At 61.6% G+C, this 10,263-nt stretch overlaps 2 protein-coding genes across 7 annotated transcripts in view; both read left to right on the top strand.

The window, feature by feature from the left end:
• Nucleotides 1-6,530, top strand: part of PWP2 (PWP2, small subunit processome component) — a 15,156-nt gene extending 8,626 nt beyond the window's left edge. Inside the window, exons 11-17 of the mRNA XM_011376377.2 lie at nucleotides 58-130; nucleotides 299-407; nucleotides 1,801-1,866; nucleotides 2,734-2,952; nucleotides 3,086-3,236; nucleotides 3,432-3,506; nucleotides 4,593-6,530. Coding sequence (XP_011374679.1) covers nucleotides 58-130; nucleotides 299-407; nucleotides 1,801-1,866; nucleotides 2,734-2,952; nucleotides 3,086-3,236; nucleotides 3,432-3,506; nucleotides 4,593-4,764 — 865 coding nt within the window. The 3' untranslated portion in view covers nucleotides 4,765-6,530. The remainder of the gene's footprint in view (nucleotides 1-57; nucleotides 131-298; nucleotides 408-1,800; nucleotides 1,867-2,733; nucleotides 2,953-3,085; nucleotides 3,237-3,431; nucleotides 3,507-4,592) is intronic.
• Nucleotides 6,531-7,051: 521 nt separating this feature from the next.
• The window catches only part of CUNH21orf33 (chromosome unknown C21orf33 homolog), a 47,078-nt gene continuing 43,866 nt past the window's right edge, over nucleotides 7,052-10,263 (top strand). For 3 of the 6 annotated variants that reach the window (XM_023521138.1, XM_023521139.1, XM_023521140.1), the window contains exons 1-4: nucleotides 7,283-7,541; nucleotides 7,654-7,706; nucleotides 9,109-9,222; nucleotides 10,071-10,190. In XM_023521138.1, coding sequence (XP_023376906.1) covers nucleotides 7,383-7,541; nucleotides 7,654-7,706; nucleotides 9,109-9,222; nucleotides 10,071-10,190 — 446 coding nt within the window. In that variant the 5' untranslated portion in view covers nucleotides 7,283-7,382. Of the gene's footprint in view, nucleotides 7,542-7,653; nucleotides 7,707-9,108; nucleotides 9,223-10,070; nucleotides 10,191-10,263 lie in introns of all 6 variants that reach the window. The other 3 variants (XM_023521137.1, XM_023521141.1, XM_023521142.1) reach the window with 3 other exon arrangements.

The raw sequence follows: 10,263 nt of genomic DNA, 5'->3' as shown, positions 1-10,263 counted from the left end.
GTGTCGGCAGACACCCCTGTGTGCACCCCGCTTGGAGGGGCTCCTGGAGCCCTTCAGAGGTTGCGTGGAGAATCTGAGCACTGTGGTGGCAGCGGGGACTCCGGCCCAGCAGCGCCAGGCCCTGGGGGAGGTTCTGCCGTGAAACAGGCTCGTCGCTGTCTCTTCTCGGGGTCCGTGTGTCCTGTGCACGTTCCAGGCAGGGCTGGGCCCTCCTCCAGTGCTCATGCACACAAGCACGGGTGGAGGCACGCGCCCCCTCACTTCTGACGGCGAGACATCTGGGATTTTGCTTTTCTAGGAATTTTTGAACCGAAAGAAAATGACAGAGTTTGGCAACCTGGCGCTAATTGATCAAGACGCCGCGGAGGAGAGCGGAGTCGCCATTCCGTTGCCAGGTGTCAAGAAAGGTGAGCAGAAGACCCCGCGTCCTCCGTGGGCTCGGCCATCGCAGACTGCCCTGCTCACCCGCTTTTCCTGGGTGACGGCAGCCCTGGTCCCTTGTCGGGCTGTGCCGGTCGGTATCCGAGCATTCGCTGCGCACGTCGTGTCTTGCTGGAGTCCGGGGTGCGGGGTGATCCGCTGTGTGCTGCTGCATGGCCCGCGGCTGCGGCATGCTCTCTGGGCCAGGCCAGCCCTGGGCCCCGCCATCCCCCGTGTGGGCCACAAGGAGGACTCATGTCTTGGAGCTGACAGTCTAGGCGGCTCGAGGGGTTTACGTGCCTCACCGGGACAAGGGCAGTAGACTTGGGACTCTCGGGCCTGGGTAGACCGTCCAGAAGGGACACCCGTCAGCCAGAAAGCCCACGCGTGGTGCAGTGTCACAGCCGCTGCGCTGCCGGCCCGCTTCTCCCGGTGCTGGCCCAGGCCACGTTCATTCCCGCCCTGGCTCGAGCCTGCTCCGGACACGTGGGGCCTGCCCTACGCTCGGGGAGCCAGGACACCTTAGCAACTGGCGGGTGACCGGGGGGATCGAAGGGGCTGGTGCCGGTTCCGGAGCAGCTCCCAGCACCGCGGGGCACAGTGCGCTCGCTTCTCTGCACCTGCTGGCGTCTCCGAGACCCCCACTGAGAGCGGGGTTGCAGTTCCTCGGTGTTAGAGTGGTGGCCTCTGCCTGTCTGGGGACGTTTTGGTTGTCACAGGTTGGGGAGGGTTGCTGTTGGTACTGAATGTGGGAGGTCGGGGTCTGCAGGACCCACAGGGACCCGGCCCCAGATGTCGGCCATCCCGAGGTCGAAAGCCCCCGCAGCGTATTTTAGATTGGGCTCCGGGAAGGGCCCTGGGCGGCTGGGGCTGGGCAGCCAGGAGACCACAGATCGTTTTTGTGTCACTGAATTTCTCACCCGGGATTGATTCACCCTTTACAAAGCCAACCTGAAAACGAAGTGCCAGGTGGTTCGTGTGCCGGGGAGGAGGGGTCCCCACTCCCAAGCTGCCTGGAGCAGTCCTGCACCTGGTGCACCGCACCAGCGGGCGGGTGGGGACAGGCCCACCCTGCCTCGCAGCCCTGGGCTGGGCGGAGGCCTCTCTTTGGAAGATGGGAGCTATCTGCCAGCCAGGCCGGTGCCCGCGGGAGCATCTGCCCCAAGGGCTCATCTGTGGAGGCCAGAGGCACCCACGAAGCAGCATCTGAGGCCCAGGCACAGAGCTCACCCGCTGCGTCTGGGACAGGGTGGGAGGGCTAGGGCTGCCACTCCTGGGCCCGTGGCCACTCCAGGAGCAAAGTGACCCCAAGGGCCCTCCCTTGTCTGGTGAGTGGCAAGGGGTATGCTGCCTATAACAAGTGGTTCCTTTGATTTTCAGGTGACATGAGTTCTCGTCACTTCAAACCTGAAATCAGGGTGACTTCACTCCGCTTCTCTCCCACGGGTGAGCCCTGAGCAGCAGGCGGTTGGTGCGGGAAGGGGTGCGGGTTGGGTGTCAGGCCTGCAGTGTGCTCAGTGGGCCTGTCAGCTATGTTTCTGGGGACGAGGTCGGTCTCGGAGCTTCTGGCTGGTTCTGGGCTGCACTGTCCCACGTTGGTAAGATGTGGTCATCTGTCCTCTCTAGAGAACGGCTATGAAAGCCATGAGCTCAGGTAGGCTGGGCTTAGAAATGGACAGGTGGGCGCCTGCCCTGAGTGCTGTTCATGTGTGTCAGTTGGGACCGTCTTAGGGGGCTGCCTCCTGCCCCCACCACCGAGTGTCCGCAGACATGTCTGAGGTGCTGCAGGGCGGGCTGGGGCCGTCAGGTGTGTGCAGGGGGGCGGGCTTGTTTCTGGGTTGGCAGCTGGTGCTCTCCAGCATGGCTAGGTTACAGGAGCAGTAAGGTACAGGGCCGCGCCTGGGGGCACAGGCTGTGGCCGAGGGACAGGTTCACCTGGTGCTGTCATCAGATTTACGGCCCAGCCACACGTCTGTGTTTTGTCTGCGGTGGAGTCGAGACGTTGCAGCAGAGCCCGCGTGGCCTGTGAAACCAGCATGTCCACCCCTGGCAGGGAGGCCTGCCTGGTGGCAGGTGGGCGGGGAGGGCCCACGCGTGCGTTCCCGCGTGCACACTGGCCTGGGAGCATGGCCTGCGCCAGCGACCTGGGCGCTCCTGCCCAGGAGGACCTGGTGGCTGGGGCAGGAGCAGGGAGAAGACGTCCCCATTCTGTGCTGCCACACTGGGGACCGTGGGACCGCGTCTCGTACGCGTTGCCTAAACACTGCGAGGTGAGAATAGCCATTGAGGAAGCCGCCCGACTTCACCCCGCAGGGCGCTGCTGGGCGGCCACCACCACCGAGGGGCTCCTCATCTACTCTCTGGATGCCCAGCTGCTCTTCGACCCGTTCGAGCTGGACACCAGCGTCACCCCTGGGCGGGTCCGGGCGGCGCTGCGGCAGCGGGACTTCACCAGGGCCGTCCTCATGGCCTTCCGCCTCAACGAGAGGGAGCTGCTGCAGGAGACCCTGGAGTCCATGCCCTGGGACGAGAGTGAGCGCCGGGCCGGGCGGGCCGGGCGGGCCGCGTCCACTCCCGTCAGGCGGGGCCTGGGCTCCCAGCGGGTGCAGCGCTCTCCCCGATTTGGGTTCTCTGCAGCGAGCCTGGCTTTCTTCCTTTCCCACAGTTGAAGTTATCAGCTCCTCCCTCCCTGAGCTGTACGTGGAGAAAGTGCTTGAATTTTTGGCCTCGTCCTTTGAAGTGTCTCGCCATCTGGAATTCTACCTTATCTGGACCCAGAAATTGCTCCTGGCACACGGACAGAAGCTGAAGTCCAGGTACTGTGTGCTTACCTGTGTTCGTCTGTGCCTCCTGTCACAGCTGCTCTTTGTAGATAAAAAGTGACATGCAAACCTGGCACGGAGTGAGGCCTTTACAAACGCGGCGCGGCGGGCCCGACCCACAGGCCCGGCGCAGAGAGAGGCTCGCGGGGCTTCCGTAGCTGCCGAGCGCTAAGGGGGCCTCTCTTCCAGAGCGGGGACGCTGCTGCCGGTCGTCCAGTTCCTGCAGAAGGGCATCCAGCGGCACCTGGACGACATCTCCAAACTGTAAGTGTTGCTGGCGTGGTGGGTGGGCAGCGTGGGGCTGGCACCATCGCCGGCCGGCTCCACACCACGGCTGCTTCCCATGTCATCTGATTTGGGGACAAAAGGTACCAGTGTCAGAGGTGTCTGTTCCCTCGCTGCCGGTGGACTAAATCCACCTGGCCCACCCCGCGGGGGGCCTGGGGCTGGTCGGCTTCAGGTGTGGTGTGGAGTTGAGAACAGTGAGTACGTGCCATGGTGGCTCCAGCCGCCCTCTTTCTGGAGCCAGGACCTTACCTTTGTGGAGCCCTGAGGGCCTCGCAGCTTGGCCTTTCCTGGGGGGTCTTCCCCGCCCACTGTGGACCGGGCGAGTACAGAGGTGGGGACCAGAGGTCCGGACCCGGGGGTCCCACGGTCCTCCCGTCCTGTGCTCCTCAGCCTTTCTGAGGCTTTTCCGCGTGCGTCCTGGCTGCCCGCAGGAACGCCGAGGCGGAGAGGGCCTCTTGCTGGGTCGATCCTCGTGTGGTTAATGCGAACGCGCTGTCCCTGAACTTCCACATCTAGTGGTCTGCCACGGGTGTCGGGGTCCAGCTGGCTTTGTGTACCGTTTGGGGGCCCGGCCACGCAGGCAGGCCTCCATCAGGCTTCCCAGAAGTGTGCTTCGTCCCTCCCTCCTTCCTCCGCCCCTCTTACTGGGGGATTCCGACACCGAAATGATCGTGCAGTTTCTATCTTTACTCTAATGACGTGGGGATCGGTGCCCTGCCGGCTCTCAGAAACAGCCGCCGCTTCCCCAGGGATGGGCAGGACTGACTGGTGAAGCCCTTGGGCCAGGCCCAGGGACGGGCAGGGGCAGTGAGGACAGGCCAGAAGGGACGTGTCTTACAGTGGGTCCATGAAGCCTGCTGCTCCAGGGCTGGGTGGAGACACTGGACCCCCGGGGGCAGGGATGAAAGGAGGGAACAGTTGGGGCAGGTGGGGGCTCATGCAGCACACCACTGGTTTTTCTCAGGGTCACAGAGGAGGTGGTTGGGTGCCAGGTGAGCCAGGGTTCTGGATGGAACAGAAGCGCTGGCCGCTTTCACCAGCATGACTCCTGTGTCCTTACAGCTGTGACTGGAACCGCTACAACATTCAGTACGCGCTGGCAGTGTCCAGGCAGCGGGGCGTGAAGCGCCCCTCGGAACCGCTGGGAAGCGAGGAGGAGGCAGATGCGTCCGACCAGGACAGTCTGCAGCTGTTTGGGGCGGGCCTCGGGGATGGGGACAGGCTGCAGGTGTAGAGCCGGCCGCACTGCAGCCCCATCATCTCAGTGAAGACCCTGGAAGAGATGGAAGCACAGCTGCCTGGGCCCGGAAGTGAGTGGAGGGCAGTCTGGAGCTCTGTGGGACCACTGTCACCAAGGACTCGCTCCTCCTCTGAGAACCAAACTCGGCAGTGGCGGCTGCAACATGAAAGGGCGAGCCGATCACGGGTGTGAAATTAAAAAAAGGCCGCGCGTCGGCTGTTATACTTGATCTTAGCTGAAAGGCCGAGAAGCAATGAGCGTCTACTATTGAGAACACCTTGCGAAGAGGCGAATGGGTTCATGTTTATAGACTCAAACTCTATACAAAAGTTATTTATATTTTTAATATAAAATTTTGATGATAAACTTAGAGATGAAAGGGATGAGATTTTCTAACGGGTAAATGTGTCAAGTCTAAACTAAATATTTTTTCTAAGTCCGATTGTCATGCAGTGGGATCAGGGCCACCCACCCACTGGCCCCTGTGCCAGGGGAACAGGTAAGCTGGGCAGGTGGGCTGCTGGCCACACCCCAGCCCTCGGGGCATCCGCTTGCCGCTGACCCTGGAGGGGGGCATGCAGGAGCCCTGGGGCCTGGGCCAGGGTAGGCCTCCTGGGAACTTGCTTGCTGGGACCTGCCACCAGCTCTGCTCAGGCTGCTCCGCTGTGCGGTGCCCCACAGGGTCACTGACCGTGCCTTTGACCCGCTTCTCCACCACAGCCAGGCACCTGGTCCCCATGGCTCAGTAGCCACAACTTCCAGGATCAAAACATGGACCGCCCCAGGTGCAGTGCGGGCATGGTGTCCACCGGGCCCCAACCTGTCGATCACCAGAGGTGGGACCCACAAGTCACGGGCTGGCACCCCGATCTCCTGCGCTCACCTCGAAATGGAGCCTACCTCCCCAGGCTGACGTGAGGCCTGACGGGTCAGGTGAGGGTTGAGGCACATGACACCTGGTGCACCGGGAGCTGCTGCCACAGCCACTGTCCAGTTGGAAAGCCCTGTGCCCACTCTCGGGGCTGTGTATCCTGAGTCATTCATCCACTGTGTGCTCAGGCTGGGAGAACTCTGGCCCGTGTCGGTGTGTCCGTCGTCACACGTACCATGGACTGACCAGCTACCCCTTCCTTGCCTCTGCTTTTTCAAGAAGTTTCAGATGTGCACAGTGAAGTGCGGCTGAGCAGATGCCCGGGGAGGTGACAGGACAGGGACGAGGAGGTCTGTGCTCCAGTCCCAGCAGGCGCAACGCCCTTGAGGCAGCCTGGCGAGCGCAGGGGCATGACTCCCCGGCTGACCAAATCAGATTGTGTCTTTTAGTGCCATCCCTGGGATCGGCTGAGGTTCTTGATGGAGGCAGCTGGTCCCCCAGGGTGCTAGTGGGAGTGGTCACAGCTACAGGGAGAGGAGTGAGAACAGCTCCCTTGGGCCCATCCGTGGGAATGGAGAAGTGAGGGATGAAAGTTCAGGAACCAGGACAGTAAAACTTTCGGGCTCATTTTTTGTTATAGTTTTATAATGTTTGTTGTTTCCCACGAGAATATCCTGCAGAGATTAACTGTAAAAGTCTTAAAAATGAGACAATTGAATATCAATAAGCCAGTGCTGGCCCTGGGTTGTGTCTGCGGTCCCAGCCCGTTGCTTACCAGTGGCCTCCAACTGTGACCATTCAAATTATTTCAAAAAACCCGTGTCGTTAGTTTGAAAATCGGTAAATTAAAAGAAAGAATAAAGCATCTATCCAGGCGTTTGTATGTGAACCAAATCTTGGGAAACTACGTCTTTTTTAACGTTAGAGTTTTGTCTAGTACCCGAAGGACACCATCTTGCGAAGATTAAGGCGTGGACGCACACTGAGCTTCGCGGCCGTGCGCGTCACAGGACGAGCCCGTCACAGGACGAGCCCACAGACCACGGGCTCCCGACGAAGAAGCGCGCCGCCCCTGTCTGTGGCTGTCCGCGGGGAGCCTCCAGCGGGGCTGCGGTCCTCAGGGGACACGAGGGCAGTGTCAGGGACCCGGGAGCGGTCCGCACGCCCAGGGCACCTACATGAAGGGGTGGCAGGCGCTCCGCGATGCGAGGACCCCGTCCGCGATGCGAGGACCGCACCCGGATCCCGACGCAAACTGATCATGTAGGGGACTCGGACGTCTGGGCGCCGGCTCTTCGCTGTTCGGAAACCGCTTTTAGGGGCGAGATGACAGACGCTGAGATTATTCCCGGGAGTCTATTTCAGCGCAGTGGCTCGGCCAGCGGCCCCCTGCGCGCGTTCCGAGGACACACTGCGAGCGCGGCCCAGAACCTACGGGAGCTGGTAGCGCCGGGCCGGGAAGGCCGTGGCAGGATCGAGGGGCAGCGGCCACCCCAGAAGCGGCGCGGACTGAAGGACAGGACAGCCCCGTACACGCACGCTGCGCAGGAGCAGCGTTGGGCGACTGCGCGCTCACGGGAGTAGCGCTGGAACTAGGTGACTGCGCAGGCGCGGCTCCGCCCCACCGGAGCGCTCGCACGATTAGAACCGGAACTGGGCGACTGCGCAGGCGCAGCAGGGATCGTTCCGCGCGGGATCCCTCCGCCGGGTGACCCTCTAACCCTGCTGTCTCAGCGCGGCCATGGCAGCTGCCAGGACCTTGGTGGCTCCCCGGTTGGCGGCGGCCTCCACGTTTGCGTCGCTCCACTGCCTGCGGCCGCTGCTGCCCAGCCGACTGGCGCCCTCCCCTCGCGCGGCCCTCCACGGCTCCGCGCCGCGACCCGGGCCCAGGGTCGCGCTGGTGAGTGCACGTCCGCGGGGCCGTGGGGGCGGGCAGCCAGAGCCGGGCGCCCCTCCCCTTCCCGAGGTACCCCGATCAGGTGGACTCCCCATGACCTGCACCCCTCCCGCAGGTGCTGTCCGGCTGCGGAGTGTACGACGGCACGGAGCTCCACGAGGCGTCAGCGTAAGCCCCTCGGGACGCCTGCGGAGCGGGTGGGGGCGCTGTCTTCTCAACTGTTTGGAGAAACTCCGCGATGAGAAAAGCAAAAGTGACTGACGAGACGCAGGGAGACACAGAGGGAAGCTTTAAAGTCGTGTCTGTAAAATACAGCGGGACACAAAATAAGTTTCTTAGCTTTCACCTGTAACGCTGTCATCAGATAAGAACTTGACGTCTTCCTGTCGGAGATTTGAACACCCACGTGTTAGGAACATTGGGGGTCAGGCGCCTGGATATTGGAACCGTTTTATTCTGCATCAGCGGAGGTTTCCATCCACGACGCACCCTTTGTCTGTAGACTGGCGGTCACTAAAGTAACCTGTCGGCTGTTGCTGAGTAGTTCATATTCTAGTTTTTCACTAAGAAGGCTACCTGTGAGCAGGACCAGTAGGGGCTGTCAAGTTCAGAGTGAATTCCAGGGGGAGAGTTAGGTGGTGGTGCAGGAACACCCCCTCCCGGCTCCAAGCTCGAGGCCTCACGGTCACCCAGAGGAGCCTGACGCTGGTTGCTGTACAGGGCCTCCAGCCGCTTCATCCAGGAGTCACTGGCATGCACTGCGGTTGGCTCTAGACAAGGAGTGAACTTGGGAGTGTGTGGAGCTTGTGGGCGGCAGAGGGCCAGGAGGGGGGACAAGACAGCAAAGGATGCAGAGGAGTAGCTGGGAGCAGCTCGAACCCTCCCAGCAGGGGCCGGGAGTTGTATGTGGAGTGCCCGGTGGCGGGGAGGAGCAGAGCCCGGGTGAGTACTGGCACCCCGCCTCTGCAGGGTGGTGCATCTCGTGCCTCCACCTCCTCTGAAAGGGGGCCAGTGACAGCACTGAGTGTGGGAAGGATTGGTGACTATTGCGTGCCTGGCACAAAGTAGCCCTCAGTAGACTGCTGTTGTGATCAGCAGCCCTCGGGGAGACCTGCGCGTCTCTGTGTCTCCCACCCCCATGATGGCAAAGTTGGTAGAGACCAGGAATTGAACTTACTATCACGACCCAGAGCCACCCTCAAGCCCTTGAGCCCCGCATAGATAGGCATTTAGGAAGAAAGCACCCTGCAACTGCCTGGGAACCCAAACATTCAGGCTGTGACACCATCTGGGTCCCCCCGTCCCTGTACCGGGTTTGTAAAGGGAACTTGGAGACCAACTGGTTTGTGCAGGCTAGTTCAGTGACACGATTTCAAATTGTGGCCATTTGGGTCTTCAGCAAGTGATTATAGGTTTTTGCAAAGTAAGTGGGATGTTAACATACCTAAGGCATTTATACTTGACATTAAGCTGAAGTCCTGTTTTACAAAATCCCGTTTTTAGAATCATGTTAACAGGTGAAGCAGGGTTGGGCACATCTCAGAGTCTGCTTTGGTCCCTTCCCACACAGCGTGCTGGTGCACCTGAGCCGTGGTGGGGCCGAGGTCCAGATCTTCGCCCCTGACGTCCCTCAGATGCACGTGATCGACCACACCAAGGGGCAGCCTTCTGAGAGCGAAAGCAGGTGTGCGTTTCCCCCTCCTCCTGCGCTGTGAACGGGGGCGGGGCGGAGCTGCGCGCAGCTGCATGCAGTGTCCTTGCATCTCGCCAGAGCCAGATCTGTCCGGATGCACGTCCTTCAGGCCTCGTCCCCGGGCCGACCTGCACTCATCGGCCTCAGAGTGTTCCCTTCGCGTATTCACCGCCCATTTCTTACCGAAACATTCCTGCCGCGTGAGCCCCCACCTTCATGCTGACCAAGGTGTGCGCCTGTTTGGCTGCCCCTCGTTCACCTGCCTGGGCCCCACACGTCTTCGAGTAGCTCTCTGAAGCACGTCTGTCCTCAAGGCCCCGCGTGCCCTGCGCCCTCCCTCTCCCCCTCCCGTCCTGCCAGGAGGCAGGACTGCCGCCCCTGGAGGCGGTGGCTCCCAGACACTTGCAGCCGAGTGCAGACGGTGATGGGCGGTTCGGTCCCCAGTCGCTTCCCTGCACTTGCTTTTAGTGCCTGGGCCCGGCTGCGGTAGATGCTAGGATGGCTGCCCTCACCCCGTGTGGCAGCTTCCTACCACTGCCGTCCATCAGATCCCCACGTAAATGCCGTCTGCTTGAGACACTTGGGGTTCTGTCCTCTTGGTGGCCCCTGACGGGTGCAGGAGGCTCCAGGTGACTTGGCGTGGGTTCTGCAGTGTCAGTCTGAAGGTTCTGGAGACCTGTAGCACAGAGCTTCTCATCCCGTATCTCTTTCCCTTTCCGTGTGTTGACCTGAAGGTCACGTGCGAGCACCCTCCTTGGGGCGGGAGACCGCCTGGGCTCCACCTGCTGCTGCTCCCGTCACGTGTTGAACCCTGTGCGGCGCTCTGTGCTCTTTCCCAGGAATGTTCTGACGGAGTCGGCAAGGATCGCCCGCGGCAAGATCACCGACCTGGCCCAACTCAGCGCAGCCAACCACGACGCCGCCATCTTCCCGGGGGGCTTCGGCGCTGCCAAAAACCTGTGTGTGTTTGAGCTCAGGGCCTTCCGCTTTTCCCTTGGGGTGGTAGATGGGGATCGGGTGGTGCCATGAGCT

Source organism: Pteropus vampyrus, unplaced genomic scaffold (genome assembly GCF_000151845.1).
Source record: "Pteropus vampyrus isolate Shadow unplaced genomic scaffold, Pvam_2.0 Scaffold296, whole genome shotgun sequence".
Classification (NCBI taxonomy): domain Eukaryota; kingdom Metazoa; phylum Chordata; class Mammalia; order Chiroptera; family Pteropodidae; genus Pteropus; species Pteropus vampyrus.
Note: the sequence above shows the minus strand (reverse complement) of the source record. Positions and strands in the feature narration are given on the sequence as shown.